This window comes from Pseudophryne corroboree, chromosome 4 (genome assembly GCF_028390025.1).
Source record: "Pseudophryne corroboree isolate aPseCor3 chromosome 4, aPseCor3.hap2, whole genome shotgun sequence".
Lineage (NCBI taxonomy): Eukaryota > Metazoa > Chordata > Amphibia > Anura > Myobatrachidae > Pseudophryne > Pseudophryne corroboree.
Genome location: NC_086447.1, coordinates 721,217,898 through 721,236,072, shown reverse-complemented (window position 1 = coordinate 721,236,072; position 18,175 = coordinate 721,217,898). Strand labels below are relative to the sequence as shown.

General features: G+C 45.9%; 1 protein-coding gene across 7 annotated transcripts in view; it reads left to right on the top strand.

Annotated features, from left to right (window-relative positions):
* Window positions 1-18,175, top strand: part of MAP4K3 (mitogen-activated protein kinase kinase kinase kinase 3) — a 691,402-nt gene that overhangs the window by 411,039 nt on the left and 262,188 nt on the right. For all 7 annotated transcript variants that reach the window (XM_063918040.1, XM_063918039.1, XM_063918038.1 and 4 more), the window contains exon 7: window positions 394-436. In XM_063918040.1, coding sequence (XP_063774110.1) covers window positions 394-436 — 43 coding nt within the window. The remainder of the gene's footprint in view (window positions 1-393; window positions 437-18,175) is intronic.

Here is an 18,175-nt window from a genome sequence, read left to right as displayed (position 1 = left end):
GACAAAGTGTAATTACTGCAGATGCATGTGGACTGGTGCTGACAGCCGGTCTGACATTTTCATACGCATTGTTTTCTACACCACATTTTTACTTGTACAGAGCATGATGACAGTGCAACCAAGCAGAATGAATGTGAAAGAAGGATATTGGTTTTTGGATGGGATTAGAAGTGAAAGAATAAGGGCAAGGATCTTGTATGCCTTTGTATGTAGCTATATGATTAATAGGTGTGAACAGACACTATAATAATGTCCGTGTGCCCAGGCTAATATTTCCTGAAGTTAGATGATTCTATGTTATTCTGCATATTTCAGAGACTTGTTTTGAATTATTGTGATCTTTCCTGAATCAACCTCCTATTTACATTCAGTTTTTTTCTTCTTTTGCTTTAGGGAGCAAATATTCTTCTAACAGATAATGGTCATGTAAAGCTAGGTAAGTGATATTATGTGTTATCATTTTTGTATGATTTCAGTAAACTGTGTGCATTGGGTAGTCGAAAGTACTGTATGCCTGAAATAGTTATATAAGTGGGGTGGTTATAGTTAACTAAAAAATAGTGAAGTTCAAGTGTCCTTTGAAAGATAAATTGCCCAATTAGAGGCGTGACATAAGATTAACCCCTTAAACTAGGTAGACACCTCTGTCCAATCTGTCTGGTGGGAACAAAAATCTGGGACTATTTGGGAGAAAATGACAGTCGACCTTTTGCTCCCAAACACTGGAAAGCAGACAATGGCCTTCAGACAAATTTATTAAATTAATTTGATCTAACAAATGTATGTGAACAATCGTTTTTGTCCATTTTCCAGCATTTTGGTAACAAATGGGTGATTGTCATTTGTTCCCATACATTACCAGATTTTTGTTCCCACTAGACAGATTGGACAGAGAAATCTTTAGGTGTGTACCCATCTTTAGACTCGCAACTTAATACTGACTTTGATGAGGCCCATAAGAAACGTACTCTACATCCTGGGTAACAGAGCTAGTAAACTGTTAGCTCACAAACTTAATACCATTATCCAGGTCAAACTTCAGGTGAATACCTGCAGTAGGCGGTTCTCAAACACCCAAGACATTACAAACTAGTTTGTGGCATATTGGGGATTAACTTTATAATCTCAAACTTGACCCCTCCACACCTCAACCCTCACATATATCTATTTCATCCTTTGCGGATTCCTTTGATCTTCCTAAATTATCTACTGCAGATTCGTTATGTTCGGCATGGACTGCAGGGGAGGTCAGAAGAACCATTGTGTCTTTACAGAAAGACAAGATTTCTGGACCAGACAGCTTTACTTATAACTACTACATTACCCTCCAGTCGACCTTGGTACCCCTTCTCACTATGTTATATAGTGATTCCACTAAAAAGGAAGGTTTCCCCCAAAAAGTGTTAGGAACAAAACTACTATTCCTAAACCTGGCAAGGCTCTAACAAGTCCTCAAAACGATCGACCTATAACCTTGCTTAGCTCAGACATTAAAATATTTGCAAAGATACTGGCGAACAGACTTAAGGGCCCCATACACTACAACGATAATACCCGATTTGATCCGATTTCGACCATTCGGGACGATAAATCGAACGAAAAGTGGAAAATCGGATGTGTTTTACATCCGATGCGTGGTCCGTGAGCATCGCATCGGAGTCCCTAGATCGTTAGTGCTGCACTCGTGATATGTCGGGTCCCGCAGGCATGGCTGGGATCGCATAAGATACATTGTATGCAAAAGGACCGCATACGATGTATCCTAAGCGATCCTGCCGGCCGGGAGGCTGCCGGGCGGTTCAAGGGAAATCTTATGCGACATGAGGGTCCGACATGTCGCTGTAGTGTATGGGGCCTTTAACTCCCTCCTACCTGGTTTAGTAAATCAAGATCAAGTGGGGTTTATACAGGGGTTTATACCAGCTCCGGACAATATGAGGAGGGTCTTTAATTTGCTTGTTCCAGGATAAAACAACAATGCCTATGTTCCTTCTCTCCTTAGATTCAGAGAAAGTGTTTGATAGGTTGCATTGGCTGTACATGACTAGCTTTGCCAGGTTTGGTTTAGAGGTGTTATTTCTCCTAAGCGATCCTTACATTGTATAGGAATCCCTCTGCTAGAGTTTTCAGTAATACATTTTTGTCCATAAAATTCCCCATCTTCAATGGAACCAGATAAGGGTGCCCTCTCTCTCCATTAATATTTGCCCTATCTGTAGAATATAGTAGACATCACAGACAGATCTTGGTCATCTCAGTGGGCTCAAGCGTACATAAAATATATATTTTCGCAGATGAAGGGGCAGACTAGAAACGCCAAGTGGTTCTTATCTACCGTCAAATTCTGTGTTTCTTTGATGTGCTTTTATTTATCACCAACCCAGAGATTTCACTCCCAGCTGTCCATGCAGTGCTCCAAAGCTATTTGGAAGCATCCTATTATGAGCTTAATACATCCAAGACCGATGCTCTGGCTCTGGGTGTTGACCATCATTTGTTCCTGTCTCTTAAATCTAGATAAACATATACATGGCAGGACTCTTTGCTAGGTTACTTGGGTGTTAGAATTCCCACGGCCTTCATTCTACTATAGAGTATAATTATTCTGTACTACTGATTCAAATCACCGCTTTGACTAAGTCAAGTTTCAGTTATGAGATATCATGATTGGGTAGATTAACTAATGTAAAGATGATGTTCCTTCCCAGAATATTGTATCTGTTCAGCGCCATTCCATACTTACTCCCTTGCCCACTTATGAATCAATTTTATAGGGCATCCTTTTAATTTATATGGAAGGCAGAAAGAGCCACAATGTCTCGTGCCCGTTTGTTTCGGTCTAAAGTTAGTGGAGGTCTTACAGCTCTCAATATGGAGTTTTATCAGCTCGCTAGCTTGTTGGCACATCTGTCAGACTGGTTTAACACAGCCTCTCCTAAACCTTGGGTAGAAATTGAGCGTGTTCTTTCTGGTCATTTACCGTTAGATAATTTCCTTTTTGATGGGTATTCTTGATTCATTCTGTGCTTGGGATAGGATGATTAAAATCACTGGTGCTGTTGTGTTGCCCTCTGCCCAGTTATTCTTGAAGGCTTGGTCTAAATTGATCCCAGACCTCTCCTTGTCTTCTTTGGTGGATTTGGGGCTGAACAAAGCCTTGAGCTCCTGGAAAGATCTGTCATCAGGTAATTTGCTCAGCTGTAATCTCAGTACGGTTTTCCTACTGTGACGTTTTTAAGTACCTGCGTGATTTTCATTGGCTTCAGTCATCCAAATAGGTCCCCTAGGTCTGACTGTGTTCCATAGTATCAAAGCTGACCTCCCTATCCCAAATTGGTTCCATCTCTATGTGGTAGTGTTCAATCTAGCCTTCTTTGACGGGGCGCTGCGCCCTGCCCCTTTTCTGAGTGGCAGAATGCGCCCTGCCCGTTTGTGCCCGCCCTGCCGATTACTAAAGGTCCGCCTACTCACCGCCGTGCCAGGCTGTCACTGCCCCCTGCCGTGATGTCACTCCTCCCCGCCGCTCTGTCTCACCGCGCTGCCACTCCCCCCTGCCGAGATGTCACTCCCCACTGCCAAGATGTCACTCCTCCCTGCAGCTGCCTTAGGCTTGTTGTGCTGATGCGCTGAAGGCAACACTGACAGGCTGCTCGGAATCTGGTAAGATGAGGAGGGCTGGGTTTGCTTCTCCCGCCGAGGCAAACCCAGCCCTCCCTCCTCTGTGTACATGACCCTATAAAAGAGGACGCCGGGGAGGATCAGTGTGGCGGCCATTTTCAACTAGCTCCGCGGTGTGTGAGGGGGAATCAGCGCGATCAACTCCCGCAGCATCAGCCCCCAGTAAGTAAAATTAGCACACAAAAAAGCGGAGATCAAAAATGTGACCTACCTGGTGCAGTGTGTCTCAGTGCTCTCTACCTGGTGCAATGTTTCTCTGTGCTCTCTACCTGGTGCAGTGTGCCTCAGTGCTCTCTACCTGGTGCAATGTGTCTCAGTGCTCTCTATCTGGTGCAATGTGCCTCAGTGCTCTCTATCTGGTGGAGTGTGCCTCAGTGCTCTCTACCTGGTGCAATGTGCCTCAGTGCTCTCTACCTGGTGCAGTGTGCCTCAGTGCTCTCTATCTGGTGCAGTGTGTATAACGTGCTCTCTACCTGGTGCAATGTGTCTCAGTGCTCTCTACCTGGTGCAATGTGCCTCAGTGCTCTCTATCTGGTGGAGTGTGCCTCAGTGCTCTCTATCTGGTGGAGTGTGCCTCAGTGCTCTCTACCTGGTGCAATGTGCCTCAGTGCTCTCTACCTGGTGCAGTGTACCTCAGTGCTCTATCTGGTGCAGTGTGCCTCAGTGCTCTCTACCTGGTGCAATGTGTCTCAGTGCTCTCTACCTGGTGCAATGTGCCTCAGTGCTCTCTATCTGGTGCAGTGTGCCTCAGTGCTCTCTACCTGGTGCAATGTGCCTCAGTGCTCTCTACCTGGTGCAGTGTGCCTCAGTGCTCTCTACCTGGTGCAGTGTGCCTCAGTGCTCTCTACCTGGTGCAGTGTGCCTCAGTGCTCTCTACCTGGTGCAATGTTTCTCAGTGCTCTCTACCTGGTGCAATGTTTCTCAGTGCTCTCTACCTGGTGCAATGTTTCTCAGTGCTCTCTACTTGGTGCAATGTGTATAACGTGCTCTCTACCTGGTGCAATGTTTCTCAGTGCACTCTACCTGGTGCAATGTTTCTCAGTGCTCTCTACCTGGTGCAGTGTGTATAACGTGCTCTCTACCTGGTGCAATGTGTATAACGTGCTCTCTACCTGGTGCAATGTTTCTCAGTGCTCTCTACCTGGTGCAATGTTTCTCAGTGCTCTCTACCTGGTGCAATGTTTCTCAGTGCTCTCTACTTGGTGCAATGTGTATAACGTGCTCTCTACCTGGTGCAATGTTTCTCAGTGCTCTCTACCTGGTGCAATGTTTCTCAGTGCTCTCTACCTGGTGCAGTGTGTATAACGTGCTCTCTACCTGGTGCAATGTGTATAACGTGCTCTCTACCTGGTGCAATGTTTCTCAGTGCTCTCTACCTGGTGCAATGTGTATAACGTGCTCTAACCGGCGCAAAGTGTAGAACGTGCTCTATCTGGCGCAATATGTATAACGTGCTCTACCTGTCGCAGTGTGTATAGGAGGTTCTATCTGGTGCAATGTGTATTAGCTGCACTACTGTGTGGTGTAATGTGAATTGCCACTATTATGTGGCCACGCCCCTTCCCCACGAAACAACGCCCTAAATTTTTGCTGCGCGCCTTTGGCGCGCAATGTCCATGCTTTCACATGTAGTAATGGGAGGACCAAGCATTATAGTATGTACCTAATTTTACACTACTAACTTAAAAATGTGCCCTCCCGAATGAAAAATGTGCCCTCCCCGTGATCAGCACCCTGCCCTAAAAAAATCCTAGAGTGAACACTATGTGGTACAGTATAAACATCTTATAGTGAATAGTATACGTTATCAGTTCAGACCAAATGGGAAGAAGAGTGGGAGAAAATATTCCAGAATGTGTTTAAAATGTCTAAATGTATTAATCATTCGAAAATGCATATGAGATTGATACAAAGAATATATTTCACATATGGACGGCTGCATGAATTTTGTCCTGATATCTCTCGCTTATGCTCGAGGAATTGTGGAAAGGTTGGTACTCTCCTCCATACTTTTTGGTCATGTCCCATACTCCAGAATCTATGGATGGAAGTCTGTGGTCTCATTTCTCTAACGTCCTAAGTGGATGCTGGGGACTCCGTCAGGACCATGGGGAATAGCGGCTCCGCAGGAGACAGGGCACAAAAATAAAGCTTTAGGATCAGGTGGTGTGTACTGGCTCCTCCCCCTATGACCCTCCTCCAAGCCTCAGTTAGGTTTTTGTGCCCGTCCGAGCAGGGTGCAATCTAGGTGGCTCTCCTAAAGAGCTGCTTAGAAAAAGTTTTTTAGGTTTTTTATTTTCAGTGAGTCCTGCTGGCAACAGGCTCACTGCATCGAGGGACTTAGGGGAGAGAATTTCAACTCACCTGCGTGCAGGATGGATTGGATTCTTAGGCTACTGGACACCATTAGCTCCAGAGGGAGTCGGAACACAGGTCTCACCCTGGGGTTCGTCCCGGAGCCGCGCCGCCGACCCCCCTTACAGATGCTGAAGATTGAAGGTCCGGAAACAGGCGGCAGAAGGCTCTTCAGTCTTCATGAAGGTAGCGCACAGCACTGCAGCTGTGCGCCATTGTTGTCACACACTTCACACCAGACGGTCACGGAGGGTGCAGGGTGCTGCTGGGGGCGCCCTGGGCAGCAATATATAATACCTTTTATGGCAAAAGAATACATCACATATAGCCATTGAGGCTATATGTATGTATTTAACCCATGCCAAATGTCTATAACTCCGGGAGAAAAGCCCGCCGGAATAGGGGGCGGGGCTTATTCTCCTCAGCACACAGCGCCATTTTCCTGCTCAGCTCCGCTGTGAGGAAGGCTCCCAGGACTTTCCCCTGCACTGCACTACAGAAACAGGGTAAAACAGAGAGGGGGGGCATATTTTGGCGATATTTTTATATATTTAAGCGGCTACAAGGAACAACACTTATATAGGGTTGTTCCCATATATATTATAGCGCTTGGGTGTGTGCTGGCAAACTCTCCCTCTGTCTCCCCAAAGGGCTAGTGGGGTCCTGTCTTCGATAAGAGCATTCCCTGTGTGTCTGCTGTGTGTCGGTACGTGTGTGTCGACATGTATGAGGACGATGTTGGCGTGGAGGCAGAGCAATTGCCGATAATGGTGATGTCACCCCCCAGGGAGTCGACACTGGAATGGATGGCTTTGTTTATGGAATTACGTGATAATGTCAGCACATTACAAAAATCAGTTGACGACATGAGACGGCCGGCAAACCAGTTAGTACCTGCCCAGGCGTCTCAGACACCGTCAGGGGCTGTAAAGCGCCCTTTACCTCAGTCGGTCGACACAGACCCAGACACAGACACTGAATCTAGTGTCGACGGTGATGAAACAAACGTATTTTCAAGTAGGGCCACACGTTATATGATCACGGCAATGAAGGAGGCTTTGCATATCTCTGATACTACAAGTACCACAAAAAGGGGTATTATGTGGGGGGTGAAAAAACTACCTGTAGTTTTTCCTGAATCAGAGGAATTAAATGATGTATGTGATGAAGCGTGGGTTAACCCAGATAGAAAAATGCTAATTTCAAAAAAGTTATTAGCATTATACCCTTTCCCGCCAGAGGTTAGGGCGCGCTGGGAAACACCCCCTAGGGTGGATAAGGCGCTCACACGCTTATCAAAACAAGTGGCGTTACTGTCTCCTGATACGGCCGCCCTCAAGGATTCAGCAGATAGGAGGCTGGAAACTACCTTAAAAAGTATATACACACATACTGGTGTTATACTGCGACCAGCCATCGCCTCAGCCTGGATGTGCAGTGCTGGGGTCGTCTGGTTGGATTCCCTGACTGAAAATATTGATACCCTGGATAGGGACAGTATTTTATTGACTATAGAGCAATTAAAGGATGCTTTCCTTTATATGCGAGATGCGCAGAGAGATATTTGCACTCTGGCATCGAGAGTAAATGCGATGTCCATATCTGCCAGAAGGAGTTTATGGACGCGACAGTGGTCAGGTGATGCGGATTCCAAACGACATATGGAAGTATTGCCGTATAAAGGGGAGGAATTATTTGGCGTCGGTCTATCGGATCTGGTGGCTACGGCAACTGCCGGAAAATCCACTTTTTTACCTCAGACCCCCTCCCAACAGAAAAAGACACCGTCTTTTCAGCCGCAGTCCTTTCGTTCCTATAAGAACAAGCGGACAAAAGGACAGTCATATCTGCCTCGGGGCAGAGGAAAGGGTAAGAGAGGGCAGCAAGCAGCCCCTGCCCAGGAACAGAAGCCCTCCCAGGGTTCTGCAAAGCCCTCAGCATGACGCTGGGGCCTTACAAGCGGACTCAGGAATGGTGGGGGGTCGACTCAAGAATTTCAGCGCACAGTGGGCTTGCTCACAGGTGGACCCCTGGATTCTGCAGGTAGTATCTCAGGGTTACAGGTTGGAATTCGAGAAGTCTCCCCCTCGCCGGTTCCTAAAGTCTGCTTTGCCAACGTCTCCCTCAGACAGGGCGACGGTATTGGAAGCCATTCACAAGCTGTTTGCTCAGCAGGTGATAGTCAAGGTACCCCTCCTACAACAGGGAAAGGGGTATTACTCCACGCTATTTGTGGTACCGAAGCCGGACGGCTCGGTAAGACCTATTCTAAATCTCAAATCTTTGAACCTGTACATACAAAAATTCAAGTTCAAGATGGAGTCACTCAGAGCAGTGATAGCGAATCTGGAAGAAGGGGACTTTATGGTGTCCCTGGACATAAAGGACGCTTACCTGCATGTCCCAATTTGCCCTTCACATCAAGGGTACCTCAGGTTCGTGGTGCAAAACTGTCATTATCACTTTCAGACGCTGCCGTTTGGATTGTCCACGGCACCTCGGGTCTTTACCAAGGTAATGGCCGAAATGATGATCCTTCTACGAAGAAGAGGCGTATTAATTATCCCTTACTTGGACGATCTCCTGATAAGGGCAAGATCCAGAGAACAGCTGGAAGACGGAGTAGCACTAACCCAACTAGTGCTGCAACAACACGGGTGGATTCTGAATTTTCCAAAATCTCAGTTGACCCCGACGACACGTCTGCTATTCCTGGGAATGATTCTGGACACGGTTCAGAAAAAGGTGTTTCTTCCGGAGGAGAAAGCCAGGGAGTTATCCGAACTTGTCAGGAACCTCCTAAAACCAGGGACAGTGTCTGTGCATCAATGCACAAGAGTCCTGGGAAAGATGGTGGCTTCTTACGAAGCGATTCCATTCGGCAGATTCCACGCACGAACTTTTCAGTGGGATCTGCTGGACAAATGGTCCGGATCGCATCTGCAGATGCATCAGCGGATAACCTTATCGCCACGGACAAGGGTGTCTCTTCTGTGGTGGTTGCAGAGTGCTCATCTGTTAGAGGGCCGCAGATTCGGCATACAGGACTGGGTCCTGGTGACCACGGATGCCAGTCTGAGAGGCTGGGGAGCGGTCACACAAGGAAGAAACTTCCAGGGAGTATGGTCAAGCCTGGAGATGTCTCTTCACATAAATATACTGGAGCTAAGAGCGATTTACAATGCTCTAAGTCTGGCAAAACCCCTGCTTCAGGGTCAGCCGGTGTTGATCCAGTCGGACAACATCACGGCAGTCGCCCACGTAAACAGACAGGGCGGCACAAGAAGCAGGACAGCAATGGCAGAAGCTGCAAGGATTCTTCGCTGGGCGGAAGATCATGTGATAGCACTGTCAGCAGTATTCATTCCGGGAGTGGACAACTGGGAAGCAGACTTCCTCAGCAGACACGATTTACACCCGGGAGAGTGGGGACTTCATCCAGAAGTCTTCCACATGATTGTGAACCGTTGGGAAAAACCAATGGTGGATATGATGGCGTCCCGCCTCAACAAAAAACTGGACAGGTATTGCGCCAGGTCAAGAGATCCTCAGGCAATAGCTGTGGACGCTCTGGTAACACCGTGGGTGTTCCAGTCAGTGTATGTGTTCCCTCCTCTGCCTCTCATACCAAAAGTACTGAGAATTATACGGCAAAAGGGAGTAAGAACGATACTAGTGGCTCCGGATTGGCCAAGAAGAACTTGGTACCCGGAACTTCAAGAGATGCTCACGGAGGATCCGTGGCCTCTACCTCTAAGACGGGACCTGCTTCAGCAGGGACCGTGTCTATTCCAAGACTTACCGCGGCTGCGTTTGACGGCATGGCGGTTGAACGCCGAATTCTAAAGGAAAAAGGCATTCCGGAAGAGGTCATTCCTACACTGGTAAAGGCCAGGAAGGAGGTGACTGCACAACATTATCACCGCATTTGGAGGAAATATGTTGCGTGGTGTGAGGCCAGGAAGGCCCCCACGGAGGAATTTCAACTGGGTCGATTCCTACATTTCCTGCAAACAGGATTGTCTATGGGCCTCAAATTGGGGTCCATTAAGGTTCAAATTTCGGCCCTGTCGATTTTCTTCCAGAAAGAATTGGCTTCAGTTCCTGAAGTCCAGACTTTTGTAAAAGGAGTACTACATATACAGCCCCCGGTTGTGCCCCCAGTGGCACTGTGGGATCTTAATGTAGTCTTGGATTTTCTCAAATCCCATTGGTTTGAGCCGCTCAAATCGGTGGAGCTGAAGTATCTTACATGGAAAGTAACCATGCTACTGGCCCTGGCTTCAGCCAGGAGAGTATCAGAATTGGCGGCTTTATCATATAAGAGCCCATATCTGATTTTCCATACGGATAGGGCAGAACTGCGGACGCGTCCTCATTTTCTGCCTAAGGTGGTGTCAGCGTTTCACCTGAACCAGCCTATTGTGGTGCCTGCGGCTACTAACGAGTTGGAGGATTCCAAGTTGTTGGACGTGGTCCGGGCATTGAAAATATATATTTCAAGAACGGCGGGAGTCAGAAAGTCTGACTCACTGCTTATATTGTATGCACCCAACAAGATGGGTGCTCCTGCTTCTAAGCAGACGATTGCTCGTTGGATTTGTAGCACAATTCAACTTGCACATTCTGTGGCAGGCTTGCCACAACCTAAATCTGTCAAGGCCCATTCCACAAGGAAAGTGGGCTCATCCTGGGCGGCTGCCCGGGGAGTCTCGGCATTACAACTCTGCCGAGCTGCTACTTGGTCAGGGACAAGTACGTTTGCAAAATTCTACAAATTTGATACCCTGGCTGAGGAGGACCTTGAGTTCTCTCATTCGGTGCTGCAGAGTCATCCGCACTCTCCCGCCCGTTTGGGAGCTTTGGTATAATCCCCATGGTCCTGACGGAGTCCCCAGCATCCATTTAGGACGTTAGAGAAAATAAGAATTTACTTACCGATAATTCTATTTCTCGTAGTCCGTAGTGGATGCTGGGCGCCCATCCCAAGTGCGGATTGTCTGCAATACTTGTACATAGTTATTGTTACAAAAAAATCGGGTTGTTATTTGTTGTGAGCCGTCTGTTCAGAGGCTCCTACGTTTGTCATACTGTTAACTGGGTTCAGATCACAAGTTATACGGTGTGATTGGTGTGGCTGGTATGAGTCTTACCCGGGGTTCAATATCCTTCCTTATTGTGTACGCTCGTCCGGGCACAGTATCCTAACTGAGGCTTGGAGGAGGGTCATAGGGGGAGGAGCCAGTACACACCACCTGATCCTAAAGCTTTATTTTTGTGCCCTGTCTCCTGCGGAGCCGCTATTCCCCATGGTCCTGACGGAGTCCCCAGCATCCACTACGGACTACGAGAAATAGAATTATCGGTAAGTAAATTCTTATTTTTAGTTCGGGTAATGGTAGCTGTACTCACATTCTTATTGCCACTAGGTCAGCCATTGCCCAATACTGAAAGAATCCTAAGATCTCATCCAGTGTTTGCCAGAAAGCGCTTGAGAGACTTGCATACCAAATGAAGGAAGTTTCTCTGGTACCAAGATTTAACTAGTCGGCCGTATCACTAGGTGCTATGGGCCTAATTCAGAGCTGATCGCAACAGCAAACTTTTTCGTTAATGAGCAAAATAGTAGGTTATTTGAATTACGATTTATATGTACGTTTTACAGTAATTACGGTGATATTCTTTGAGGTTTTAGACACCACTGTGGTATCCTACTACAAGATGCTCATTTTCTCTAACAAACTCCTAATCATAACTCCAGTGCTAACATTAATCTCGACTTTAAATCAAATATAATTCATACTGTAACTCATGTTTAGTGTATTGATAAACTCTTGTAGGTAAGATCTGCATTAGTAGCAGCTGCTACTCTAAATTATTGTAACGGGATACTGTGAGCATTCTCACAGCCAGAATACCTACAGCGTAATCCCGACTGTCAGAATCTCAACGGATTCCGATGGTAGGCACTAGGGGGAGTTTCAGAGTCATTCTACCGGGGTGGGGGAGGTTAGGGTTAGACCGCTGGAGGAGATGGTGAGATTTAGACAAGAGAGTGAGGGTTAGGCTATGGGTGGGAATGGTTAGGATTAGGCTGCGGGGGGTGGCTAGGGATAGGCTGCGGAAGGAGACTGTAAGGGTTAGGCTGCAGGAGGGATGGGTAAGGGTAGAAATCCGTCTGGATTTTGACTTACAGGTTGCTGCTGTCGTCATCCTGACTGTCTGGATTGGGACTAATGGGTTTCGTACCCTACCCATTATAACTATTAATTGTCACCTCAAATTTTAAAGACTTTTATGTGATCACAGAACTTCTCTGTATGTTCAAACACCTACATAATTTACAACACAACTATAGACTTATCCATTAGTCCAAACTACCAGAAGTTTAGCTCTGGTCTTTACCACAGTTCTTTCTCAAGTTCTATATGTAACCCTATATGGCTGACTGCTCTCCTAAACGCTAAAGCAGATGTAGAAAATATTCTTGATGCCTAGTTTGTGTTATACTTTGTCTTCATATCAGTCTTTGATATACTGTTACGGTATAGTATGTTGCATATGTACCCAAAATTACACACAATAAAATCACTGTAAAATTGGTATGACAATGGAAGGACTAATGTATGTGCATACAGTACACCACTGTATGGATTTTTCTGTGATTATAACTTATTAGATTGCAATCCCACATAACTTGTTCAAAATGAAGGCCAAGTATATATTTTTCATCATTAGATTTTTATTTAATTTTTTAAAACTATTAAATGTTGGGAACAGAAAAAAATGAGGAAAATTGAGGGGGGGGGGGGGGGCAGAATGGGGGAGAGATTCTAGTACACATGGGTATACACCACATAGCAAATAGCTACAACAGATATGTAGCAATATAGGGCCGGATGTAATGGCTTGCAAAATGGCCGGAGCTTCGAGACTCAAGCCGAACTCGTAAGTTTTTTTTATAGCAGCAAACGTTTACAAGGCAAAACAAACCAGGTTTTGCCTTGTAAACGTTTGCTGCTTTAAAAAAACGTATGAGTTCGTCCGGAGTCTCGGAGATCCGGCCATCTCGCAAGCCATTACATCCGGCTCCTAGAGTTACAGTAAATAACAGGGAAACCAGACCACGAGGGAAGCATCAGTCTACCCATTAGGAGGAGGGTGGGTCATTCAGATTGAAAGGCAGTAAGTGGGAGCCATCAGCAGCGGGGATCACTAGGGCACCTTTACCATCCTTATATTTTTGTGCCATGTAATCCATTTGATCATTTGGGTAGTATACTGATGTGGAGTAGGGTGTTCCCATCTGAATGCAGAATTGTATTGTAGCAATAATCTTGGCTAAAGACTGGGCAGAGGGTGGTTTCCAAATTTGGTGAAATAGCTGCTCCAGCTCATTCAGTATATGAACAAGCCATACCAATGAAATGTAGGTATAGAGGAGTTTAGACCTTGTTAAGTTCGTTTAACTTACAGGAAGAAAAAACACTACCTTAATACAGAAATGTTCAGGCCGCTGTGACCTCTAAGCGTGTGTGTGATAAACCTCTATGAAATGCGTACACGTTGCGTAAACACGCCGTCACGCTGTAAGCACAAAGTAGCTACACGTGCGGCCGAATACACTTTAACCCCTAACAGGAAAGGAATGCGACACCAGTAGTTATATGTTATGTTGTGGTCCAATGCAGCAACAAATATTTACTTAAAAGGGGTAAACACAGAATACACAACACTATTACAGAGAAGAAGCTACAACCAATAGATACATAAGTTTGTTCGCCTGCACCATCCGGATCCGGTCCTCCGTCAATCTGGAAAGATGACCTTCAGAGAATAGATTGAGGCCGACCAGGAGGCTTGGTTTTTATACAATAGTCCAAAGCATGAAACAAAGGAAATTGTAATCTCTCCTTTCATAGGTCAAAGGGCTGGTCATTTACAGTACGTGAGGGGTCATAGGTCGGTTTGAATAGGTGGGTGATGCCTGGTCTAGGTGCACTTGCAGGTGTCCTCCACTGGGTTCCCGACGAATATCAAGAGTACAGTAAATACAGTGTGATATTAATAATATATTTCCTGCGCATATCTATGCGCAGGAGCGTGCTACTTTCTGCAAACTGCCATCGGAGTATTGTACAGCTGGATACAAAACACCACATCCTAACCTAATTCTGTCCCCTCATGTCCTGTAAAGTTGAATCCCTCTGTTGTTATTCTTCCAAAGTAAATGTAACTTGCTGGTGTGGTGCGTGTAGGCTATGTGTAAATTATGCACTATGTGGATTAAATATCAGATATGTCTTTGTGGCTTTTCCATGCGAATGCGTATGCTACCGTATTTACTCATACCACGCGTTAATACGCAGGACTTCGTGAGCCAATATATGCAACGTGCGGGCATGCGCACGCACGGCAGAACAAGCACACGCACGGAGGCCACTCTGTGTGGTGTTTGCACGTGATGCATGTGGGTATAACATTTTTGACTTCTACAACCTGGATCATCCAGGATCAATGGGGTAATATTGACTTTGACCATGAAAGTGAAAATTATAGCCTAAGTTGTTGAATAAAGGGGAAATCCCAAAATAAAAGCATGCTGCTTCCCTTTTGACTGCAACCACACCATCACAATTTGGAGCACTCTGGCCACATTGTATGCAGCTTACACCCCTTTCAGGCAGAAACCGGTGCTTAGACACTGGTTTTTCACAGCTTTTGGAACACGTGTTGGATCCCATTTCAGTACCCCCTTTCACACAAGAGATGAAAATGTCGGGGCAAGCATTTGGACCTGGGAATGTGCTGGGGCAAGCCGGCTTAACCTGGATCATTTCTATGCGTGAAAGGGTGCACCCAGGTCAAAATTGCCAGGGCTTCAATCCTGGTCAGGACCCGGGTGGACCCTTCCACACAGAAAAGGGACCTGGGTTTTGTCATACAATAAGAAAACCTGTATATAAATTCACATTCTGTCATAGTAATAGGTTAATGTTGATCTAATTCACATTGCAACTGGTCAGGGGACTTATCTGGGGTTTGTAAGAGTTTGTGCCAGAAGGATAATGCACCTCTTAAGGTATTATTCGTAAGCCTCTCCTAGTGGTTACTAGGAGAGGATTATCTAGTGGGTTACCTAGAGGTTACCTAGTGGTTATGTTTTCCTGATCCACCCAGAGGGTTTAGGAGCAAGAGATGAAAGTCAAACATGCATTTAATAGTAGTTTTTATTAGCTGTCCTCCTACAAATAATTTCTAAAGCAATGTAGTGGGGAGACCGGTGAGGTTGCCAGTAATACTCACAGGCACTAAGCTGCAATCTCTTGTGATAGCGAAAGGAGAGGATTTTACATTGCAGAGTGGACTAAACTCAGAGGGGCATTTTTAAAGCCTCTCTGCTCACTACATCATGTGCCTATGTGGCTGTGGTTGCCATGGTAGCCTCCTGACACTGACCATCTTTAATAGCAGCTTCAAAAAACGTTTTTAATCTTCTTTCCGATATAGCCTGTCAATTTTATCAAATTGACGGCTGGTTGTATATCTTTGTACACCTTTCAGGCTGTGAATAGAATTATGATTGATTTGTTTGACATTTGTAAATACTGTTTTTTAATTTTGGTGGTGAGGTGCATGTCTTACTTTCCAATCGTCATAGGCTGCCACAGAGAGTCATTTTTTCATGGTCTTGCCGCTTTAAAAGATTTGTTATTGTAAGCTTGGGCTAGCACAGTGTTATCCACTTACATTAAAGCTTTGGGTACTGTAGTTGTAACACATCTGTGAGCTGATACTGTTGCTTGTTACAATCGATAATATTATAGCTTCCAATTGATCTCTTCAAAGCAGTAACGTGATTTCACATTATGTGTTAGTAACTGTCATTTTATTGGATTGTTTTATTTTGCACTTGTTCAGTGTGGACTTAACAGCTTTTAATATTGATAAAACAGTAACGGTTGTTTCCTGCTGCATTTACTCCATACAGGTTAATTGAACAACTGCTTATTTTTTACTGTTCTAGATTTTTGAAACATGTCAATGTCAGAAGGTCTGCTTCACTATATGTTGGTAAAATATGTCACACTGGGGGGGCCATTAAACCTACAAAGTACAAACGTGAATCTGAAAAGATGGTATTCACAAAAGATATGTAAACAGTCCATCTATTACCGGTACCACTGAACGTAAGGCAATTTACAGCCAATATCCAGTTTTCAGGGCAGAAGAGACCACATATCTGTATGTGTATAACATGTAGGCCCTAATTGTCATTTATTGAAACCTGGAACCTATTATTGGTTAGATACTCGATTTATCAGCGTTCTCAGTTTATAGATGGCTTCCACCAGTGGCGGCTCCAGAGGTAGGGCACGGTAACCTTTTGGGCTGTGTAAACATGGTTTGTAAGCCAGCTGGTGTCCAAAAACATTTCCTTCATTAATCAGTGTTCTCACATATACTGTATATTTAGTTCAGAAAAGATCTTGATGCATATTTTTGTGAATTCTACAAATAGCCTATACTTATCAGGCAACTTGCTATAACATGGTAATTTGTAAGCATAAACGTGATTTTCACAGGTCAAGCCATTTATCACTATGCATGTTATTTCTCTAACGTCCTAGTGGACGCTGGGAACTCCGTAAGGACCATGGGGAATAGCGGGCTCCGAAGGAGGCTGGGCACTCTAGAAAGATCTTAGACGACCTGGTGTGCACTGGCTCCTCCCACTATGACCCTCCTCCAAGCCTCTGTTAGATTTCGTGCCCGGCCGAGGTTGGATGCACACTAGGGGCTCTCCTGAGCTCTTAGAAAGTTATAGTCTTAGAATTTGTTATTTTCAGTGAGACCTGCTGGCAACAGGCTCACTGCAGCGAGGGACTAAGGGGAGAAGAAGCGAACTCGCCTGCTTGCAGCCGGATTGGGCTTCTTAGGCTACTGGACACCATTAGCTCCAGAGGGATCGACCGCAGGCCCAGCCTTGATGTTCGGTCCCGGAGCCGCGCCGCCGTCCCCCTTACAGAGCCAGAAGCAAGAAGATGGTCCGGAAAATCGGCGGCATGAAGACTCTGTCTTCACCAAGGTAGCGCACAGCACTGCAGCTGTGCGCCATTGCTCCTCTCACACACTTCACACTCCGGTCACTGAGGGTGCAGGGCACTGAGGGGGGCGCCCTGAGGCAGCAATAAAAACACCTTGGCTGGCTAAAATACTTCAATATATGGCCCCAGGGGCTATATATGAGGTAAATACCCCTGCCAGAATTCCATAAAAAGCGGGAGAATAGGCCGCGAAAAAGGGGCGGAGCCTATCTCCTCAGCACACTGGCGCCATTTTTCCCTCACAGCTCGGCTGGAAGGAAGCTCCCTGGCTCTTCCCTGCAATTCTACAGTACAGTAAGAGGGAAAAGAGAGGGGGGGCATTAAAATTGGCACTGTATACAGTATATTATATAAAAAGCAGCTATTAGGGACATAACTCAGTTAGTCCCTGTATATATATAGCGCTCTGGTGTGTGCTGGCATACTCTTACTCTGTCCCCCCAAAGGGCTTTTGTGGGTCCTGTCCTCGTTTAGAGCATTCCCTGTGTGTCTGCGGTGTGTCGGTACGGCTGTGTCGACATGTTGAATGAGGAGGCTTATATGGTGACAGAACAGAGGCCGATATATGTGATGTCGCCCCCTGTGGGGCCGCCACCAGAGTGGATGGATAGGTGAAAGGTATTAACCGACAGTGTCAACTCCTTACATAAAAGGGTGGATGACGTAACAGCTGTGGGACAGCCGGCTTCGCAGCCCGCGCCTGCCCAGGCGTCTCAAAGGCCATCAGGGGCTCAAAAACGCCCGCTCTCTCAGATGGCAGATGTCGACACGGAGTCTGACTCCAGTGTCGACAAGGTGGAGACATATACACAATCCACTAGGAACATCCGTGACGTGATCCCGGCAATAAAAAATGTGTTATACATTTCTGACTTTAACCCAAGCACCTCTAAAAATGGGTTTTAGGTTTGGGGAGAAAAAACAGGCAGTGTTTTGTTCCCCCATCAGATGAATAAATGAAGTGTGTGAAAGCGTGGGTTCCCCCGTTAAGAAACTGGTAATTTATAAAAAGTTACTGATGGCGTACCCTTTCC